Here is a 23,964-nt window from a genome sequence, read left to right on the forward strand (position 1 = left end):
TCTTTTTTGAAAGGCTTTTACAATATTTAATTCATTTCTCATACTTAGTGGACCCAACATAATACTCTCTCTCCTCTTATTCTTCTACTACTTGTGATTTTTACAATTTTTTATTTTCTCAACTACCCCACTACCATCATATTTTATTACTTTCTCCATTTTCTTCTAAATTCCGCGCATGAAGAAATGGAACAAGTATTTAAAAACGGAGGGAGTAAAATTTTAACATAATGACCTTAATTATAACATAATGTCCTTTTTGATATTATAATGACCTGTAAATATAGATACCCTATTATTAACATAGTCACCTTTATTATAACATAGATATCTTATTATTATTTTTTTTTTTAAAAAAAATCTAGCTCTTTTTACTACTCTTTCATATTTTGGAATGTACGTCTGTACGAGTAGCATTTATGCTAATACATAGTCTTGTCTTGAGGTGCCTTTATAGCCTTCTTCTTCCTCTCTTCAACGGTTCAACCTTCTTCTTCTTCCCCTCTTCGCCTTTTTCTGCCTTAACCAAATACAAAATCAAAATCTTAAATAAATTAATTATATAGCTAATTCTCATACTTACTGAAATTGAAATTAATTACAATTAATCACGAATTGAAAAAAAAAAAAATCAAACCCAATTTGTATATACCAGACGAAATTGAAGGTAAAAAGCCAAAACAAATACTTTCAAAAAAGCCAAAAAATCAACTTAAACAGAAATTAAGCAACAATTGAACAAAATGCACACACATATAGAAATCTGGAAATCAAATACGAGTAAGCAACTACTGATTTATGAAATCAACATCAAATTAGAATGACATAACTAATTAATAACAAAATTCAACTTAAATACAAATAAACACATGAATTGAACAAAATGAAACCCTAGATCTTCACAAAATCTTCAATAAGAAACAAAATTCAAACAAAAAATCATGCAAATAGCTTCAATTGAAAAAAAAAATTAATCAGCATAAAAGTACAAAAATTAACTTAGAAACAAAAATTGTACCAGGAATTGGTTGATTATTGCGATTTGATTCTGATAACCGAAGACCTCTTTTACTCATACACACTCCACCGTTTCTGTTTTGGCCATTAAAGAAGAAATTGAGCAATATTGAAGTTATAGTTGTACATTGAAGAGAGAGAATTTGAGTTATGAAGAGAGAGAAAGTGGCAGAAGAGGAGGTTTGAAGAGAGAAATTTTTTTTTTTTTTTTTTTGACAAGTTGAAGAGAGAGAAATTGACTGGTGCTAAAAAGAGGGAAAACAATAAAAAGAGGGGTAAAAAAGGTTGAAGGAGGAGTAATAAATACGGAGTAAATAGAGTTGTCTGAAATTTTGTTGCCTCCTCCACACGCACGTGAGAGGTAGTTGGTCTACAATAAACTTATTGTGGACTAGGTTTATTTAAGTATTTGTATGACTATAGAAATTTAAAATGTGAGGCAAAAATGTTGATTATGTGAAAAGTTGAATGTTGATTGATTAACATATTTTGCAAATGTTTTTTTTGCTTTAATTTTTGGGTGGTAATTTGAAAATTTTCTCTTTTTTTTTTTTTTTTTTTTTTTTTTTTTTTTTTAGGGCAATTTGATAGTTTAAAAATTAGACACCAACTTTTCACTGGTTCTCCTCTCTTGGCTTATATAATAGAGATATAACATTCAAGGTTTATAATTCGAAGTTCATTAAGTACTTACGGAGCTTCGCCTTATAACCCTTTTCACAATCACAAGGCACTTACCAGAGTTGCCACCTTACACGTTACTAAACCAGTCGCATTTTTCTTTTACCAAAACTAAAAAATAAAATAAAATAAAAGACACTTAGTCGTATTCAGTATCTTAGTCAAATTTAAATTCTTCGGCTTCTTGACATCTAATCTCAGCTGCTTTATATTAAATAAAAAATTTCCCTTTTTTCATGATCAACGTAATTGGTGGCAGACGAGAAGCTAGCTAATTAGAAGAACACAAACACGGAAGAAGAGGTCATACAACTATACAAGAACAATTAAATAGGTACGAATTAAGCCTGCACAAATACTGTTGATAGTATATTTTGAATTACTACGAAAGAGATGAAATTCTACAATACATAATTCAGTAAAGTGAGCAAATTGACGATTTATCAACCTCAAACATTATAAAACTGTTATTTTTGGATGAATGAGGATGTTATACAACTGTTAACCTCAAACATTATAAAAATGTTATCTTTGGATGAATGAGGATCTTATACAAATTGTTAACTAATTTAATGATCTTTCTAACATTCTCAATTTCTCACATAAATGTCAGGGATAGATCAACTCTAATATCTACCAACAAAGCAAACTGACTTAAAGCCTGCGTGAACTACAAAACTTTTGGCACAACGACATTACTTCAAAAAATGAACGGAATACAAATGACAAATAGTAATTCAATAGAATTTTCATCGAACCTGTTTTAAAGCAGTCTAATTGAAAAATACATCAATTGTCCTCAAGGCTAAACGTTTTGATTAGGATAGTATAAAACCACAAGCTTCGCCACTACAACCAAGCACAACTTGATGGCTATGTTGCACAAATGTGTTCTCCAGCCCTTTTCCTTGTTTTCTAGGATGGTACCTTGTATTGGTTTTTGCAATATCTAATCCAAGATGCATTAAGTAATCTTAAATCCGACTTGAGACTGTTGTTACTCAGACTACAAAAATTCAACAATCAGTTCAAATACCTTGGCTCTTCTTTGGTCCATCCAGAGATAAAGAATGATAGGGTTTCCTAAGAATACTCTGTACAGCTTTAGAAGAGGAACCATCAGAGCGACCCTGGAAAGCCATTATGCAGTGCTTTCCAATAATCGACTTTTTTATGCATTTTACCACATTAAGGCAATGAGAAACAGAGTCCATTCCATCTACAACCTGTTCAATAAAAGGGGAAAAGTCAGTAAGGCATAGAAACGCATGGAAACAACTTGTAGAAACTGGAACTCATCAACAAGATGATGGGAAAAAAAAAATGACAGCAAAATGACTTTCCCCAAAGAGTACAATTCCTTAAAACAAAAAAAAGGTCTGGAGTAATTTAAAAAGATAAATAACATGGAATTCTAACCTATTTTAATTATTAGCAAGAGAAATGTAAAAAACAGAATTTAAAATGCTGCTTCTAGGCAAGTAGTCTATGATGCCAAATAGCAGCATGTTTTAAAGTAGAAATTCCTTTGGTCAACTTCTTCGGTTTATCCCCGGCCTGAAATATCGAAGTAAATTTAAACCTGACGAGATCACATGATAAAAGGCTAAATAGGCTCTCTTTTTGGCAAGAAATAAGAATTGCATTAATAATCACAGAGGTGTCACTCATGTATGAGGGAGGGTTCAGGAAAAAAAGGTTCATGCCTAAAAGGTCTCATAGAGCTGTTCATCTACAATATTGAGTCAATTGACGCTCGGGCATTAAAACTTGGCTCCAGCTACACAAAAACTTAAAACCTTGATAAGTAGAAGCTAAGTCCTCCAATGGCATTTATTTCCATTTTTCCAAGTGCACCAACACATTCATCCTCTCCCTCAAAAAAATAAAAAAATAAATAAATGAAATAAATAAAATAAAAATTTCTACACTTCGTCAAGCCAAGTTTGTTCATACTTATTTTCCTTCATCAAGCCAATCTTGTATCATACTTATTTTCTGGGCAACATGTATATCTAGTTGGATCCAGCTTAATCCAAACAAGGTTAAAGACGAGTGCCAAAGAGAATGAGCCCTAAGGCAAAACAGCAAAAGAGGAGAAGATGTATAACAGAATATTCTTCTTTAAGCAAAAATTGCAACGACAAAGGTTCCTTTTCTAAGGACATCCCATAATGATTAGTGACTCTTACTAAGACACCAAACCATCTCATCCTCTTTCCCTGAGCTCTTGAACACATAGTCATTTTAAAAGCCTCGAGACTAAATCTTCTTCCCAGTAATTAGTAAACCTCAAAAGGTAGCATTCCAATGTTTCTACTTAAAATTCCATACCAACAACTTGGAAACGTTGACCTCCTTAAATCTTAGCAAATCTTGCAATTGAGCTTTTAGTGGTTGAAATACTTTCAGGTTTAAAACCAACCAACGACATATTATATAATCCACCTGAAATGGATTTCTATTTTCCTACACCACAAGAAGAACTATTAGGCCTCTTACACCATCCTAAGTTATCAACACCACAATGAGCTAAATGATCTTCCACAAAGCATTGTCTTCATTCCCAAACTCTAGAGCCATTTATTCTTAGAGCATCACTCGTAAAGTGGACTGAATTAGAATCATATATGGAAATAAACTATCAGAGGGTGAAAGTAAGATCATGGCGATTTATTCCTTGCATGCAGAAGCTTTTGTTGTATAAAATCTAAACAGCAGAAAAGAATGACTGGGACACTGTCAATTTGTGGAATGGCTAGCTGAGGGCCCCTCTTCCCTTAAAACTCCGCGAGAGAGAAATTTTTAGATCAAAACTATTATTACCATGTTCTTTTTTAATAATAAAACATTCTCCTGCATTAAGATTACTAGATATCTAGTTGACCTGCCCATGAGATGACAATTACAGCCAGAATTAGTGAGAATCTTGGTTCTTTTATAATCTTTGCTACTACCTATTCTTCAAATCATACAAGGATACCTTCTGCTTATTAACTTACCGAACTACCTCACACTTTGGCAACAAATAATACTTTTAACTTATCAATAATCAGAAGTTTCAGAAGGGAGGAATTAAAAGCAAGATTAGATGATGTAGTAAGATGATTTATTCATGCATAATATGTTAGACCCAGAGTCATAATATTATAAACTACAATCTTTTTGATCTTATCATTACACTGTCAATACGTCACTATTTTGGTCAGCCTTAATGCTCAACCAGATAATTCCCAGTTTGAAAATTCAGATTCTAATCTTGTTCAATTTGATTCAAATGACTCCTCATACTGGCCAAATCATTTCTAGCAATATCTGGAATCATGAATGCAACCAAAAAAAATAAAAAATAAATAAAAACAAAAAATGAATAAAAAGATTTGCACTTGGACTTGAAGGAACATTTTGATCCCAACAGGGTAACAGGATATTTCACATTTTTTAAACTTAAACTTTCTTCAACCTATGCCTCTCTGTCCATCATAGCACAACAAAAACAACCCATATATCATCCTTATGATTAGTGGGATAAGGAGAAGGCTGCCATGACTTCTCTATTCTTATCACTTACTTCATTCGTCTTTAGTTGAGAAGTTTCTTATATCATGTTTGCCAATGCAAAATTCTAGTGTTGATATCTTTATGTATGATTATAAGACGTTGATATTTTGGAATTACATATTGAGATGAATCTAACAAAATCCTACATGACTATTTTTATCATCTATAAATCGAAAAACTAGTCAAAGTAAAGTTTTTGAATAGTGGAAAAACCAAAATGTGTTACCCAAAAAAGAGGCAGAGGTAGTATTACTTATCTTGTATAAAGCATACAAGACCATACAAAATTATAAAGATAACCAGTTAAACCAAACATCAATAATCAGAGAAATCTGGACTAGAAAGATTAAGAACAAACCAAAACTTGAATAGATCAGATAAGAACACCTTGAATAAGGTGAAAAGAACAAAAGCCTCACACCTACACTGTGTCCAGCTAAGAAGGATATGTATCCTTTTTTGTGGTGTGGGCAAATGGACACACGCAAAGAATATTAAACTGAAAACTACATGCACAACTCTCATATTACTGTCCTTCCTTTTTAGTCTTCCAGTTTTACCAATTTCCCCTCCCTACCTTCCTACCCCTATCTTCTCAATCAAATGGGTTACAAATGCCAATAATAAAACAGAAAAACAACTTAAGAAAGCAGCAATCAGCAGCACAACATATGCCTTGCTAAATAAACTGAAAATTTTAAAAATTTACCAGCAAAGAAACCCCAGATATATCAACTGCCTTTAGCAAAACAAGCTCCCACAGGCGTTCAGGCGTTGCTACAAGAACTTCAGGTTCACAACTCCTTAGGCTGCAGAAGAAGGATAATTATCATGAGAAACCAAAGATCAACGAATTTATAAAGCTAGAATTGCAAATTTGCAATACATGACACTCAATCCAGAATCCAAGCACCTAGGACTAGATTTGTTTTTCACATTGAGTCTCCTATTTCAAAAAAGTGTGATGATTGAGAGACCTCTTAAATTTAAAAATAGTTTTATGTTAGTGGACATTAGAGGTCGACATAAGATTACACAGCAACAATTTCTTGGTAGTATAAACCTTCAGAGTTATATGGTCATTCAACTTCTCAAAAATGAGAAAATTTTCCTTACCTAGCCCCCCCCCCCCCCAAAAAAAAAGATTATTTAAGCTTTCCACAAGAAGCACAGATATCTGTAGTCAACAAAATAGCTTCTATATTTTCCAGGAAGTTACTCCCAGGTTATAGGATATAGATAAAATATTGGCAAATATAACTGCCTACATCAAGCTGATCAAATGGCATAAAAGCACAAGCGCCTATTGACCAGATCCAGATGTTTACAGTTTTACACCAGTAACATCTACAACACAAGAGTATGAAATGCAAAAAGAATGGAGATTTCAGACACACCCTTGAACTTGATGCTCCACTGAAGTACCAGGATGTAAACTCACTGTGTGTATGCCGAAAGCTTTTAAAGGCTTGCACACAGAACGCACCTGAAAGAACACAAAAGAAATCAAAGTAAAGCAAACTTACAAGACCTTAAAGAAGACAATCTGTGCATCAGGAGAGAAGACTAAATTGTCTTTTAGTAGCCTGCAAGAACATTAATTTATATCCCATATACAAATTTGCAGTAGTAACTGCTTAGAATCTTAAACCTTCCAAATTGGAATACAAGATAAGAGCAACCATAGGTTCATGGTGTTTGGAAGTATAATTTTGCCACAAACAAAAGAGAACAGAAGCACGACAGAAATTAAAGAAACCACACAAAAGGCAGGCAATGAAACTAAATTGGAAAAAGTGATTCACACACACACACACACACACACACACAAAGTAGAAAATGATTGCAAGTACCCAAAAAATGAAAAATTAGTGACTTGAAGAGGGAAGGCGGAAAACTACGATTGTGAACTAAAACCCTATTGTCTTGATTGCTTATAGAGATGAAATCCTAGATCTGAAATGTGATAATTGAAGTATTTTCGAATAGATCAATATTCCATATGAGACAATTACATTATCAACTGTATGTTAGATAGTCAATTTGATCAAGTAAATTGCATTTTCAGCTATTCGCACCCCAAACAGCCAGCAATTCTAGATGGCCAACCAACTCTGCAAGAGATGGGATTGGTTCGTGAGGAGCGGGTAACACTAAGCCTTACCATCAAAAAAATTAACCAAAAGACTAGATCAAGAGTGATTAAATCAACTTTCCCAAGCTTGAGCACTGAAGTGTAATCCAGTGTGTGCTAAAACACGGCCATGATATTCAGATGTGTCATATACATGGGCTGCCTGTATTGGCAGGTGGTATATGCTGATGCACTGAAGTCTTAATTTAAAAATCACCTAACATGACCAAATAAATCTTAGTTTTTTTTAAAAGCACAAGGCCTATAGAGGTGCAAAACTGCAAACGATCCTAAGATCTGAGGCATGAGGCACATGCACACACATTTGCAAACTCAAAGCACAACAAAATTGAGTATTTACATCATGTTTCCTGCAAAAATATAATAATATCGGTTTTAAATTGAAATTTTAGAGTTTCTTCTACTTCAGTCGATAAGATAACAGGTCTAAATAAATACATATCATAGGGATGGATTTTAAAAATTAACGTCATTACCTCCATCCAAAGAAACCTAGAGCTCTGGACACCCCTAAGGTACACTTTTAAAATTACAGTGCTAGCTTATGAGGCATATTTTGGTAGCTGCCACAAGACAGATCAACTTCAAATGGCCATATTACTATACATGCTTTATCAATACATGAAGATGGGACTGCTAAGATATGCATATAGGAACTTCATGAAAGGATGATTAGAAATTGAGGTATGCCCTTCAATTGAAAACTATCTATTTAACCAAATTATAACTATGGGAAACTCATCCTCTTCAGTCATGGCTAACTGCCAAGCATCACTTTCACCTTATGACACCTAGAGTTCATCCTAAAGTATTCTGACTTAGAAGCTATTAATCCCATAAGAGTAGGAACATAGCTGATTTATCCATTCCTGACACCATTTTTTTCTTCTGTTTGGATCAATGCTCACCCATTTAAATGTTAAAAAGGGACTGCCTTCACCTTGTATCCACCCAGATCAAATATGAGGATGGAGTCTTGTGAAAACCAACTAATCAAGTGTTGATGTGTCCCTTAGCATACATATATGCATGTGTTTCACCACAAAGATAGTTCCAATACTATAGCCGACAAAGACGTCATCGCTATTTGGAAATATGAGTAAAAACAAAGCTGTAGATCACTAAAGACATGTTCTTTACAGAATGCATCCTTGAGAATTCAAATCTACATCCATATTAACACTTAAAGCATACTACAAAATTGCAAGGATGCATATTCATGATATGTTAATATGTTACAATCGCTGTAATAATTAAACATTGCTGTAATATTTAAACATTAGTCCTCAATCTCCTCATTCATGACAGGAATTATCACATCAATTTTTAACATTAGATGTTAGCATTATCGCATTGATTCATAGTAAAAGAATAATTCCAATGAAAAAATAAATAGATAAATAATAATAGAGAGCATGTTTGATGAGGAAAAAAAAGACGTATCTAAGTGGTGCTATAGTATTGAACGAGGTACACTTAATAATAGGGAAAAAAAATCATAGATACATATGCAAAATTTATGAGAACATAAAAAACAGTTAATTGCAAAATTCACATTTAAATTTAAAAAATTTATGCCAAGTAACCTTATTCGCTTTCTCTTGTGATGGTACAAGATATAGCAGGAACGGGTTGGAGAAGGATACCCCATCCTTCTCCTTCTGTGAAATGCTGTCAGCTGCCGTGGAGGCTATCCAGGCCATTTGCTGCACAGAAGGACTAGTTCCACTGTTTTCTAATACATCAGCACCTGTGGAATAAGACTTCCAAAATTCAACTCCCCATGAGTCAACAAACAAAGGTTTGTCCTGTTCCTTATTCAGCATGCCATCACCAAGCAAAGAATCCCGTATAGAGTTCAAGCAAGAGCAAAGAAATTTAGACGGACAGCCAGAATTTCCTAAAGTACAATCATTGAAGTCTCCTTCTCCTAGCTTTGCTTTCTTTTCCTTTTGATTTTTTAAGTTCACTTGATCACCACAAAGCACTTCTTTCTGTTGCTTTTTGGCTTCTTTCTTTAAGGTTTCCTTGTTTTTTACTTCTGGAAGCAGCCGTTTGTTTTTTCTGGTGCTAATATTTTCTTTTCCATGTCTCTCGTTGAAAGGGTCCTCAGGTGAGGGAAGACTATAGCACATGCCCTATAAAGTAGAAGATTAAAAATCAACGATAAAGATGTAAAATGAGCAGGCTATCCAAACATTACATACATTCATCAAAAGAATGGTGTAGAGAGAATCAATAACACTTTGGTATAATAATTACTAAATCCCAAATATAAAGCACAAAGCTAAAATAAAAATAACAGTAAAAAAAATACAAGAAAAATTAAAAGGTCAAACACTCCCTCCGAAGGGGGGAGCAATGACTAAGAAGCAAACATTTGAAAAGAATAAAAAGAGGGAGAAGACAAACAAGCTTATGATTTAAGAACTAAATTCAAATTACAAACGATAATTCATAGCCTCATAAGTAATTTCTTTTATATTACGAAAATGATAGAAATTAAATTTAAGAAGGCACAGTTGTTTATGGCAGCCTAAAGTAGACAAACTTATAATTTTCTATTATGGAGGAGAGCACAGCAACGTAAACAGCAAATTTTATTGTTATACAGCAAATTGGTCTCTTTAGTATTTATATATTTCATCAACATTTTTCTAAATTGGATGCAATTGACAATCTGCTTATACGAAGAACTTCCTTCAAGCCAAAACTTTACAATGTAGCCATGTCATTAAGATGTCTACTATCAATGATATCTACTTTCCCAGCCTACTTTGTTTATTCTACCTAATCTACTTACAGTGTAGATTATAAGTGTTTTTATGAATTAGATAAGCAAAATTATACCAACAATGATGACTCAAGTGCTCACACAAAAAACATTCCTACCATAAAGTTATTCAATAGCTTCAAACTACCAGGACTTGGAAGATTAATGTCTTCTTCAGTCTAATGTCTACGATGTCAAGTTCTTGGAAGCAAATATCCATGTACATCACATTAGTCGGAGAGGATTGCATGTGACACAAAGGAAACAAAGAAAAACGTAACTTTTCTAAGACTTGAGTATATATTGGGTAGCTCTTTCATTTGCAGATTGATATAAAAATGATGAATTAATATCTGAACAATGGTCGTCAACTTTTTTGCATTTTCTCTGTCCTTGAAGTGTCATTGACTTGGCCCTATTCCAACTCCAAGAAACAAGACAAGATCCAGCGTGGGATATGAAGATGGACAAATTTCAAGCTTAACTAAATTCATAGAGTTTCACCATTTCTTTCTTGTAAGCCATCCCACCAAAATATGTCATTTTTCCATTCAACTAGTCCTCAACTCCTCATAAACCCAAAAATTGAAACTAAGAATTCATTCTTTCCTATGATTTTCTTCCTTCAAGCTATCTACACGAAAAAAGTGAAACCGGAATTTTTCCAAACCCCAACAGGTTTTAATTGTTCCTTTATAATTATTAGCAATTACCATATAATCTACGGAACCTCAAAAAGATGATGATTTTCTCATTCACAAACGTTTCAAAATAACAAATGACATTTGATTTTGACCATAAATTTGTTAAAACTTGTGGTAAAAGATGCAAATTCACAACATTACAAAATTAAACTATAAACACAACATTGCAAAATTAAACTATAAAAACAAAATCAAAAAATAATCAAATTTTGTTTTTGAGGAAAAAATAAATCAAATTAACAATTCCAGACTTATACTAAAAGATGTAAATTCACAATATAACAAAATTAAACTATAAACACCCAATAAAAAGAACTTCTTAAGATCAGCAAATAAACGAAAAATAAAAGAAATAGATTAAAGAAAAGCAGTAAACCTGGCAGTTGCGGCGTTTGCCGGATTGGCGACGCTTCTTGGCGGCAATAAGAGCAGCAACGCGAGAAGAGACGGCAGAAGGATCTTTAGCAAGTTTCTTACGATTGGCTTTATTCTTCTTCTTGATTCTTGCGTCGTCGCCTTTCGCCATTGTTGATAACTCACTGAAGAAACAGGAAATGAAGAGAGAGAGGCAGCCAAAGGCCAAAGCAAGAAGCAAGGAGGGGTTTCCGAACTAGGCAAGGTGAGGTTTAGGCCAATACAAAGTACTACATTTTGAAAGAGTACTGTACATTTTACATTTTTTTAGAAAAAAAAAACAAAAAAGTTTATTATGTGTTGGAGGTGTAAAAAAGGACCCGACCACAATGACCTGAAGCTAACAGAAACAAGAGGCAATTTAAATTTAACTTATAAGAACATTATAATTTAGCACAACTCAATTTGAAATAGACCTGACCCGACCAACCTAACCTAACCTAACGTGACCTCATTACATTGTATGATACTCGAAAAGTTTATCACACCATTTATGAAAGACAAAAATTATGGGTTCACCTTTTGAGCTAATCCGGATTCGGGGATTAATTCTGGGTGGTTAGATTCCAATCCCCTCCCAATTGTTGTTGCGGGGGATCGAATAAGGGCCCTCTCTACCAAATGTAGTTCCAATCACCGATTATGAAAGACAAAATGAATATATAGAGTCATGTGTTTCGGATCCTTTTATGTCCCTTGGGAGAGTTACGGCTCGAAGACTGGATCCGACAAGGACGCCTGTATCTGTAAAATGAACGAGCTCCGGATGGTCGGAGGTTCGCCTCCGAAGGTTAAGTTAGCATGGATTTGGAGTAAAACGTGCGGAAAATAAGTATCTTCTTGGATTCCGAGATCAGGTGTTCTCTGTTTTTCGAGAGCAATAAATGCCTAATGATTAAGACGTTAAAGTTGCCCTAATAATTGGGGGAATCTCCCTATCTATAGGGTCCTAGAAAAGTGTGCCCTTTCCTAGGGTTTGATGACCTAGGAGTTATGGCAGCGCCGTTGTAGGCGTCGCTCGAAGTGCGCCTACGTTAAAAGCATGTGTGAATATGTTTGACACTCATAGGAAGTGGGAATTGACATAATACGATTAGGGACAAAGCAAAGTAGGGAGCCGCCAACAAGTTTTTAAGGAACTTGTAAACCGTTCACGGATCATAAAAGGCAACCACGAATAAAGGGACAACGAAGGCAACAACGATTGACCCGTGAAGTTTACACCCCATTCATAATCCATGAGATTACTAACTCCATATGGTTCGGAACCACGAAAGGAGGATCGGGGATGATGGTACGAAGTGAGTCATGGAGTCACAGTCGCCCGTATTGGCCTCTACTCGATTCTTATAGTGAAAAGTGATTTCTGCGATCTCAAAGGCATACAAACAAAATATTCAATTTGCTCCAAACTATTAATTAGCTAAATTGATTGAATATCAATGCAACATATAATTCTAAAATCACTTTAATTAATAACAAGATTAAAAAGGAACCTAAACCGGTTGTCCAAATTATCTTATTAGGGGTGATTTTCAATTACATATTCCCTTTAAACATGCAATAAGCATTAATATTGGAAGCAATTTAACAATAATAGCGTTGGTCAATATAAAATAACCTAATCATGATGCTAGCAATATTAAAAATAAAATAAGTAATTAAATTAATTAATTACTCACATTCCGCACGTTCCTTTAAATTGCTACATCATGAATAAACTGTTAGTAACTTCAATAAAAATATAAAGTAAATGGAAATTAAATTAAATAAAGATTAGATTTGATCCAAACCCTCAGTTAATTCTACCTATCATGCCTTGGTTAAAGAATAGAACTTCAGGTATTGTATGGACTCCTTGGAGTGCTTAAAGGAAGAAATAGTGAAAGAATGGGGAGGCTAGTGTTTAGGCTAAAGAGGGAGAGGAGAATTATTTTAATGATCAAGCTTGTTGATGATTGGAAAAGGGGTGATATGACCTCTATTTATAAGGAAAAAAGAGGGGTCAAATCAAGAAAAGATAAGAATTCGAATCGGATAAAACTCTTGCGATAGACAGCAGTTTTTGCGATTTTTGTTTTTATCATATCTTTTGATCCAAAAATCGGAATAAGATGAATAAGATATTGTTGGAAAGATATTGAAGTCTAATTTCTAACCCAATTAGAATCAGATTAAAATATTTTATAGAATAAAAGATATGGCCGAAATAGTGAGATAGTGTCAGTTTTGGATAGAGTTTGACATTTTATTCATATCTTTTCCGTTATAGCTCGGAATTGATATTATAATATATCATTGGAAATATAATTTCAAGGGCTATCCAACCATGTAAAATTTGGATAAAAAATATGAGGCACAAAAATAATATCTGTCTATCTTTGAACATCTTTCAATTCATATAGAAATAGGATTTTCAAAAAGAAAAGTTCTTTCAATTTCAAACTCTTTAATCTTATCTTTTTAAAAATGATAATTAAGATATTTTAGAAACTTATAGAAGCTTCCAATTAATCCTAATTGGTTTAGAAATTGGATTAAATAATTTGGACCCTCCACATGATCATTGGGTCATAGGTAAGGTGGGCTTAGGTTCGATTTGGGCTCGGTTTAATATTTTGGCCATAACTTATTCGTTATAACTCGAATTTGGGCTTATAATATATCGTTGGAAATATCTTTTCAAACCCATCAAAATATTCAATCATTGGACCCAGATTATGGACCAAAATAAACTGGATTAAATGTTTTTATAAAAAGGACATGAAATGAATGATTTTAAAGGACACAAAATGAATTATTTTGGGTTTAAAGGCACGAAAAGAAGAAAATAAGTTATGGTTTGGGGTAATGGGCTAGAATTTGGGTTGGTTTATGAAATGGAAATATGGATTTAAGCACTCCAAGATTAAATACTCAACCTGACCAATAATGGCGGTGAAAGGTTGTTCATCATCGGGTTTGGTGTTGGGGGGACATTTTTAGGTGTCTACAGAAGCCCCCACTTTGACTGAGTTTGTAGAAACGTCAGTTTCAAAAACGATAGTCAAAGTAGTCGATAGGGATAGAGAATGATTTAAGACGTTCTGCGATCCTAAATCACTCTGTATACGCCGATACCTGCAAAAAATGTTAATTCCATAGATAAAAGAGTAAAGGGATAGAATGCTTATCTAACACCAGTGTATCGGTGGCAAATGAGCTTGGTAGCTTCCTATGCTTGAAGGAATACACCGAATGACGTTTGTTGAAATGCTTTCCATGCTTGAGGAAAGCCGACAGATGAGTTTGGTAGCTTTTTAAGCCTGAAGAAACCTACCGGATGACACTTTCCATGCTTGAGGAAAGTCGACATATGATTTTGGTGTTTTTCTATGCTTGAAGAAATTCACCGATAATGCTTTCCATGCTTGAGGAAAGCCGACAAAGGAATTTGGCGATTTTCTATGCTTGAAGAAATCCACCGGATTATACTTTCCATGCTTGAGGAAAGTCGAGAGATGATGAGATTGCAAGTCTCTGTGTATCGAGAACCTTGCGTCATGAAATGATGGTGGTTCGATTGTCCCCGAACGTGGGTTGTAGATGGTCCGCTTGTCCCCGGACGTGGGTTGTGGTTGGTCGCTTGTCCCCGAACGTGGGCTGTAGATGGTCCGCTTGTCCCCGGACGTGTAGATGGTCCGTTTATTCCCGGACGTGGGCTGTAGATGGTCCGCTTGTCCCCGGACGTGGGTTGTAGATGGTCCGCTTGTCCCCGTACGTGGGCTGTAGATGGTCCGCTTGTCCCCGGACGTGGGTTGTAGTTGGTTCGCTTGTCCCCGGACGTGGGCTGTAGATGGTCCGCTTGTCCCCGGATGTGGGTTGTAGTTGGTTTGCTTGTCCCCGAACGTGGGCTGTAGAAGAGACCTGCAAAAATAAATTTGCCAATGGACTCGTATATATTGTGATTGACTTAACCACTGACTTGAACAAGTTTGACTTGATGTGACATGACATGTGTATGACTTGTGAGTGTGTGTGTGTGTGTATATGTGTGTGTGCAGACACAAGCAAACGAAGATGCAAAAGCAAAAATTTTCCGTCAATTTTTGTCATGAGTGGAGGGTACTGACTTTCTCCCGAAAAAGAAAGATGTGAAAACTGAACTTTTATTTTCGAACTTCTCTCGATGAGAAAATTTTGAAAAAGTTTTTGTAAACTTCCCCAAAAGAAAAGACGCTAAAAAAAAGAAAGAAGTTTTGAACTTCCTCGTTGAGCAAGACAAAATGAATTGCATGGATTGAATTGCTTTTCTTGAAAGTAATGTATGCATGATGCATGTCCTTAGGCCAGGAGGCTAAGGACAATTACATCATGTGACACGATGAATGAACTTAGGTCATGGAGCTAAGCATCATATATGGTGTAAAGAAACGATCTTGAACGTCACTTCGGTCTGGAAGCTAAGCACGTATACAGATGAAGTGATTATTGCATAATGAACGTTGCTTAGGTCAAGGAGCTAAGCACGATATGCTTTGTATGATTAAAAATCATGGATATATAAATGTTTCTCAGCACATTATGCGATGCATGAAACAATGAATATTGCTCAGGTCAGGAAGCTAAGCAAGTATACAATGTTTCTTCTAATGAATGTTGTCTTTAAATATGATGAATCATGCACAGTGTTGAAACAAGATTTCATGATAAGGGCTCTTAAAGGGAAGGATGATTGATATGGATATGGATGTGTGAGTGAAGTGTGTGAATGTGATACTAAGGTTGGCTGCAAAGGCTATGGTGATGGAAATTTATGTGAGAAGAGTCAAAATGGTGACTCTTTAGGCTGGGTAGGCTAAATGATGTGGGATCAAGCCCCCATGTCTAGCTCTAGATGGATAGGGTCATAGGATTAAGCATTGGATATTCTTTGACTCAATCAAGCATATGAATGTGGCCGCACCTCGATGTGAGGTTGCATACGTATCCGTTAGGAATCAGGCCAAACGTAGCTCTAACCGAACTTTGCACAAGTGTGTGCACACCTCAAAGAGGTCTTTCAAGGGTTGTAATGTTATTAAGCTGAAGGTTTAAGGAAGAAAGGGATAAAAGGCTCAAGACCCGAGAGAAGCCCCCAAGATATGCAATTATGTATTAGACTTTGCAAGTTTTATTTTTCATACATTTTTTTTTCATTCTTGTGAATCAATGTAGGCAATCTCAGATCATGCGGTCCATCACTCACTTAGCATTCATATTTCTCACGCACTGTACCAAGCACTCGATGAGAGACGCAATTTGAGACATGTTCATATCAAAGACATTGGGACACTTGCCTTTAGACATTGTTTTTTTTTTCTATTTATTTACTTATTCTTTTCCCTTTTTTAATTTGAACTTGCTTTCTGACTGTTACACAAATTGCTCACCTTCCCATCCCAGGGTTAAGTGAATGTGGGTTGAATAAATAAGGTCAATCATTAGACGAGGCTCAAAGTGATTGATGAAGAAATGAATATGTTATTGAGCTGTTAATAGGGAATGACAGGGTTGCAAATGTGCCTCAAGTTATTGGTGTACCTTGTGTTTAGTTCGGAATTGATTTTTTTTTTCTTTTTTTTTTTGCGAATGAATGAATGAATGAAAAATTCTATGATCGAGATGTGAAGGAAATTTGCTCATTTTATTAATGGAAAAGGTGAACGAAACGCATGAAAAGTATAAAAATTCAAAATAGAAAACCTATGGTAGACATGAATGGGGGAATGGAGATGAAAAAAAAAGAAGAAAACATGAAATTTTGGTGAGAAGCTTGCATCGTGCTTTGTCTTCATGGCTGTTTATGAGTTACTTCTTGTCGCCTACTGAGGAAAAAAGTTTCTTGTTGTTGATGCTTTGATTGGAAGGAAAGAAGAAAGGAATGACGTTCCCCTTATTCTTCCAACTATTGCCTATTGATTTTAGACTCAAGTACCGTGTGAGGACGAACTCATCTATTGCATTAACTCAATACTCGGATTGGAAAGGAAGAGTGTATGAAACAATTTTGAAAACTTATGGGAAATAATCCACTCATTCCTATTACGACGGAAAATGATGCATGCATGGTCCTAGTATACGATCATAAACAATATAGTGCATTACTCGAAGACAAAGTGTGTGCAATGACTCAACATGTGTGATTGGGTGAGTTTATTAAGACTCGTGGTATGATCGCATGGCTAGACATGAGGACACTGTGAAAAACAAAGGACCCAATGACCAAATAGCACGGAAGACTAAAAGACAAACTAACTTGATTAATTTTGTCCAATTTTAATGTTTATGCTATTTACTAGGTGAAAACGGTCCACTGGCAATCGTTAGTCATAAATAAGATCAACCACAATCAAAGACAAAGAACACATGTTAAGGTTAGCACAAAAAATCACAAGACACTAGGAAAAAGACTAGAATTCTAGAAGAGTTAGGATTCATGGGTATAAAAAAATAAATAATTTAAACAAAAATCTATAATCCTATGCTATACGAGTTGACACGGATTAAAGGACTTGATTGGCTAAGACTAGCTTGACACGAAAAGTTTAAAAAAATAAATAAATAAATAAATAAGAAAATTGACACTAAAAAGACACATAAACTGGACAGGCTATAGTATATCGGTTATAGCTTTTGATTTGTGACTCTGATTAGGACGAAACCAGCTCCAAATGAAAGATAAAACTCAGGGCTACAGATCCATAGGTTTCACAACACGTAACTCTTTCTAGAACTCCGGCTATGACCAAAACAAGTTGACTCTTGTGCAGTATACGGGAATAAAAATCCGGGTGACTCAAAAATAAAAAAATAAAAGTTTCTTGTTGTTGATGCTTTGATTGGAAGGAAAGAAGAAAGGAATGACGTTCCCCTTATTCTTCCAACTATTGCCTATTGATTTTAGACTCAAGTACCGTGTGAGGACGAACTCATCTATTGCATTAACTCAATACTCGGATTGGAAAGGAAGAGTGTATGAAACAATTTTGAAAACTTATGGGAAATAATCCACTCATTCCTATTACGACGGAAAATGATGCATGCATGGTCCTAGTATACGATCATAAACAATATAGTGCATTACTCGAAGACAAAGTGTGTGCAATGACTCAACATGTGTGATTGGGTGAGTTTATTAAGACTCGTGGTATGATCGCATGGCTAGACATGAGGACACTGTGAAAAACAAAGGACCCAATGACCAAATAGCACGGAAGACTAAAAGACAAACTAACTTGATTAATTTTGTCCAATTTTAATGTTTATGCTATTTACTAGGTGAAAACGGTCCACTGGCAATCGTTAGTCATAAATAAGATCAACCACAATCAAAGACAAAGAACACATGTTAAGGTTAGCACAAAAAATCACAAGACACTAGGAAAAAGACTAGAATTCTAGAAGAGTTAGGATTCATGGGTATAAAAAAATAAATAATTTAAACAAAAATCTATAATCCTATGCTATACGAGTTGACACGGATTAAAGGACTTGATTGGCTAAGACTAGCTTGACACGAAAAGTTTAAAAAAATAAATAAATAAATAAATAAGAAAATTGACACTAAAAAGACACATAAACTGGACAGGCTATAGTATATCGGTTATAGCTTTTGATTTGTGACTCTGATTAGGACGAAACCAGCTCCAAATGAAAGATAAAACTCAGGGCTACAGATCCATAGGTTTCACAACACGTAACTCTTTCTAGAACTCCGGCTATGACCAAAACAAGTTGACTCTTGTGCAGTATACGGGAATAAAAATCCGGGTGACTCAAAAATAAAAAAATAAAAGTTTCTTGTTGTTGATGCTTTGATTGGAAGGAAAGAAGAAAGGAATGACGTTCCCCTTATTCTTCCAACTATTGCCTATTGATTTTAGACTCAAGTACCGTGTGAGGACGAACTCATCTATTGCATTAACTCAATACTCGGATTGGAAAGGAAGAGTGTATGAAACAATTTTGAAAACTTATGGGAAATAATCCACTCATTCCTATTACGACGGAAAATGATGCATGCATGGTCCTAGTATACGATCATAAACAATATAGTGCATTACTCGAAGACAAAGTGTGTGCAATGACTCAACATGTGTGATTGGGTGAGTTTATTAAGACTCGTGGTATGATCGCATGGCTAGACATGAGGACACTGTGAAAAACAAAGGACCCAATGACCAAATAGCACGGAAGACTAAAAGACAAACTAACTTGATTAATTTTGTCCAATTTTAATGTTTATGCTATTTACTAGGTGAAAACGGTCCACTGGCAATCGTTAGTCATAAATAAGATCAACCACAATCAAAGACAAAGAACACATGTTAAGGTTAGCACAAAAAATCACAAGACACTAGGAAAAAGACTAGAATTCTAGAAGAGTTAGGATTCATGGGTATAAAAAAATAAATAATTTAAACAAAAATCTATAATCCTATGCTATACGAGTTGACACGGATTAAAGGACTTGATTGGCTAAGACTAGCTTGACACGAAAAGTTTAAAAAAATAAATAAATAAATAAATAAGAAAATTGACACTAAAAAGACACATAAACTGGACAGGCTATAGTATATCGGTTATAGCTTTTGATTTGTGACTCTGATTAGGACGAAACCAGCTCCAAATGAAAGATAAAACTCAGGGCTACAGATCCATAGGTTTCACAACACGTAACTCTTTCTAGAACTCCGGCTATGACCAAAACAAGTTGACTCTTGTGCAGTATACGGGAATAAAAATCCGGGTGACTCAAAAATAAAAAAATAAAAGTTTCTTGTTGTTGATGCTTTGATTGGAAGGAAAGAAGAAAGGAATGACGTTCCCCTTATTCTTCCAACTATTGCCTATTGATTTTAGACTCAAGTACCGTGTGAGGACGAACTCATCTATTGCATTAACTCAATACTCGGATTGGAAAGGAAGAGTGTATGAAACAATTTTGAAAACTTATGGGAAATAATCCACTCATTCCTATTACGACGGAAAATGATGCATGCATGGTCCTAGTATACGATCATAAACAATATAGTGCATTACTCGAAGACAAAGTGTGTGCAATGACTCAACATGTGTGATTGGGTGAGTTTATTAAGACTCGTGGTATGATCGCATGGCTAGACATGAGGACACTGTGAAAAACAAAGGACCCAATGACCAAATAGCACGGAAGACTAAAAGACAAACTAACTTGATTAATTTTGTCCAATTTTAATGTTTATGCTATTTACTAGGTGAAAACGGTCCACTGGCAATCGTTAGTCATAAATAAGATCAACCACAATCAAAGACAAAGAACACATGTTAAGGTTAGCACAAAAAATCACAAGACACTAGGAAAAAGACTAGAATTCTAGAAGAGTTAGGATTCATGGGTATAAAAAAATAAATAATTTAAACAAAAATCTATAATCCTATGCTATACGAGTTGACACGGATTAAAGGACTTGATTGGCTAAGACTAGCTTGACACGAAAAGTTTAAAAAAATAAATAAATAAATAAATAAGAAAATTGACACTAAAAAGACACATAAACTGGACAGGCTATAGTATATCGGTTATAGCTTTTGATTTGTGACTCTGATTAGGACGAAACCAGCTCCAAATGAAAGATAAAACTCAGGGCTACAGATCCATAGGTTTCACAACACGTAACTCTTTCTAGAACTCCGGCTATGACCAAAACAAGTTGACTCTTGTGCAGTATACGGGAATAAAAATCCGGGTGACTCAAAAATAAAAAAATAAAAGTTTCTTGTTGTTGATGCTTTGATTGGAAGGAAAGAAGAAAGGAATGACGTTCCCCTTATTCTTCCAACTATTGCCTATTGATTTTAGACTCAAGTACCGTGTGAGGACGAACTCATCTATTGCATTAACTCAATACTCGGATTGGAAAGGAAGAGTGTATGAAACAATTTTGAAAACTTATGGGAAATAATCCACTCATTCCTATTACGACGGAAAATGATGCATGCATGGTCCTAGTATACGATCATAAACAATATAGTGCATTACTCGAAGACAAAGTGTGTGCAATGACTCAACATGTGTGATTGGGTGAGTTTATTAAGACTCGTGGTATGATCGCATGGCTAGACATGAGGACACTGTGAAAAACAAAGGACCCAATGACCAAATAGCACGGAAGACTAAAAGACAAACTAACTTGATTAATTTTGTCCAATTTTAATGTTTATGCTATTTACTAGGTGAAAACGGTCCACTGGCAATCGTTAGTCATAAATAAGATCAACCACAATCAAAGACAAAGAACACATGTTAAGGTTAGCACAAAAAATCACAAGACACTAGGAAAAAGACTAGAATTCTAGAAGAGTTAGGATTCATGGGTATAAAAAAATAAATAATTTAAACAAAAATCTATAATCCTATGCTATACGAGTTGACACGGATTAAAGGACTTGATTGGCTAAGACTAGCTTGACACGAAAAGTTTAAAAAAAAAATAAATAAATAAATAAGAAAATTGACACTAAAAAGACACATAAACTGGACAGGCTATAGTATATCGGTTATAGCTTTTGATTTGTGACTCTGATTAAGACGAAACCAGCTCCAAATGAAAGATAAAACTCAGGGCTACAGATCCATAGGTTTCACAACACGTAACTCTTTCTAGAACTCCGGCTATGACCAAAACAAGTTGACTCTTGTGCAGTATACGGGAATAAAAATCCGGGTGACTCAAAAATAAAAAAATAAAAAAAAATCTATGGCTCGACTCTAATAATAAAAAAAAGGGTTTGATAAGAGAAAAAAAATAATTAAAAAAATTCAATAAAAAAAATGCACACATAAGCATACAGTCACGCATGATGCAATGAAGTTCGCAACCTAAAGTCAAGTTCTATGTTCGACTATGGTCAAGCTTTTGGGTGTCAAAGGATACCATGGTTAAGAGTTTGGACGCGTTAGCAAGACAACCTCCCTTGAGGGTGTATGCCAACGGGCGGCTCCGCGAGTTCGTGATGAAATTGAACTCGACTCCATGGTTTGGGTGGATTTAAAAACTCGGATGAACCCTTATTGCCATGAGCGTTTTCGGGTTGATAGAGCATAAATCCCCCGGGCTAGCCACATACGTAGAACACGTACTATTGTGGCAAAATAGGTAACCTAAAAAAATCATATGCATATGTGACAATGCCAATTAAATCGCAGGAATACAATTCAAGAATCTTTCAAGTCTCATCCCCTCATCTTAATTAAATACCGATCACTCAAATCGATAAATAACCAAGAATCCTCCCCAGTGGAGTCGCCAAATTGTAGGCGTCATTCGAAGTGCGCCTACGTTAAAAGCATGTGTGAGTATGCTTGGCACTCATAGGAAGTGGGAATTGACATAATACGATTAGGGACAAAGCAAAGTAGGGAGCCGCCAACAAGTTTTTAAGGAACTTGTAAACCGTTCACGGATCATAAAAGGCAACCACGAATAAAGGGACAACGAAGGCAACAACGATTGACCTGTGAAGGTTATACCCCATTCATAATTCATGAGATTACTAACTCCATATGGTTCGGAACCACGAAAGGAGGATCGGGGATGATGGTACGAAGTGAGTCATGGAGTCACATTCACCCGTATTAGCCTCTACTCGATTCTTATAGTGAAAAATGATTCCTGCGATCTCAAAGGCATACAAACAAAATATTCAATTTGCTCCAAACTATTATTTAGCTAAATTGGTTGAATATCAATGCAACATATAATTCTAAAATATTAGTGATCACTTTAATGAATAACAAGATTAAAAAGGAACCTAAACCGGTTGTCCAAATTATCTTATTAGGCGTGATTTTCAATTACATATTCCCTTTAAACATGCAATATAGTGATCAATAAATAAGCATTAATATTGGAAGCAATTTAACAATAATAGCGTTGGTCAAATCAAATATAAAATAACCTAATCATGATGCTAGCAATATTAAAAATAAAATAAGTAATTAAATTAATTAATTACTCACATTCCGCGCGTTCCTTTAAATTGCTACATCATGAATAAACTGTTAGTAACTTCAATAAAAATATAAATTAAATGGAAATTAAATTAAATAAAGATTATATTTGATCCAAACCCTCAGTTAGTTCTACCTATCACGCCTTGGTTAAAGAATAGAACTTCAGGTATTGTATGGACTCCTTGGAGTGCTTAAAGGAAGAAATAGTGAAAGAATGGGGAGGCTAGTGTTTAGGCTAAAGAGGGAGAAGAGAATTATTTTAATGATCAAGCTTGTTGATGATTGGAAAAGGGATGATATGAACTCTATTTATAAGGAAAAAAGAGGGGTCAAATCAAGAAAAGATAAGAATTCGAATCGGATAAAACTCTTGCGATAGACAGCAGTTTTTGCGATTTTTGTTTTTATCATATCTTTTGATCCAAAAATAGGAATAAGATGAATAAGATATAATTGGAAAGATCTTGAAGTCTACTTTCTAATACAATTAAAATAAGATTAAAATATTTTATAGAATAAAAGATATGGCCGAAATAGTGAGACGGTGTCAGTTTTGGATAGAGTTTCACATTTTATTCATATCTTTTCCGTTATAGCTCGGAATTGATATTATAATATATCATTGGAAAGATAATTTCAAGGG

The 23,964-nt window shown here is 34.7% G+C and overlaps 1 protein-coding gene across 1 annotated transcript; it reads right to left on the bottom strand.

Annotated features, from left to right (window-relative positions):
- Window positions 1-1,018: 1,018 nt before the first annotated feature.
- Window positions 1,019-11,890, bottom strand: LOC110726191 (probable ATP-dependent RNA helicase ddx5). The gene is made up of 6 exons (XM_021905650.1): window positions 11,268-11,890; window positions 9,001-9,552; window positions 6,657-6,745; window positions 5,969-6,068; window positions 2,735-2,924; window positions 1,019-2,647 (listed from the first exon to the last, which is right to left on the bottom strand). Exons 1-6 carry the CDS (start codon window positions 11,415-11,417, stop codon window positions 2,517-2,519), a joined length of 1,212 nt encoding a protein of 403 aa, XP_021761342.1. The 5' UTR covers window positions 11,418-11,890; the 3' UTR covers window positions 1,019-2,516.
- Window positions 11,891-23,964: the final 12,074 nt, after the last annotated feature.

This window comes from Chenopodium quinoa, unplaced genomic scaffold, assembly GCF_001683475.1.
Source record: "Chenopodium quinoa cultivar QQ74 unplaced genomic scaffold, ASM168347v1, whole genome shotgun sequence".
NCBI classification, from domain to species: Eukaryota; Viridiplantae; Streptophyta; class Magnoliopsida; order Caryophyllales; family Amaranthaceae; genus Chenopodium; species Chenopodium quinoa.

Excerpts from the sequence above, each read along its gene's own strand:
- LOC110726191 (XM_021905650.1), bottom strand. The coding sequence starts at position 11,417 with ATGGCGAAAGGCGACGACGCAAGAATCAAGAAGAAGAATAAAGCCAAT. Across the intron at positions 9,553-11,267 it reads GCAAACGCCGCAACTGCCAG|GGCATGTGCTATAGTCTTCC; the intron begins GTTTACTGCTTT and ends TCTACTTTATAG. Across the intron at positions 2,648-2,734 it reads TGGACCAAAGAAGAGCCAAG|ATATTGCAAAAACCAATACA; the intron begins GTATTTGAACTG and ends ATCTTGGATTAG.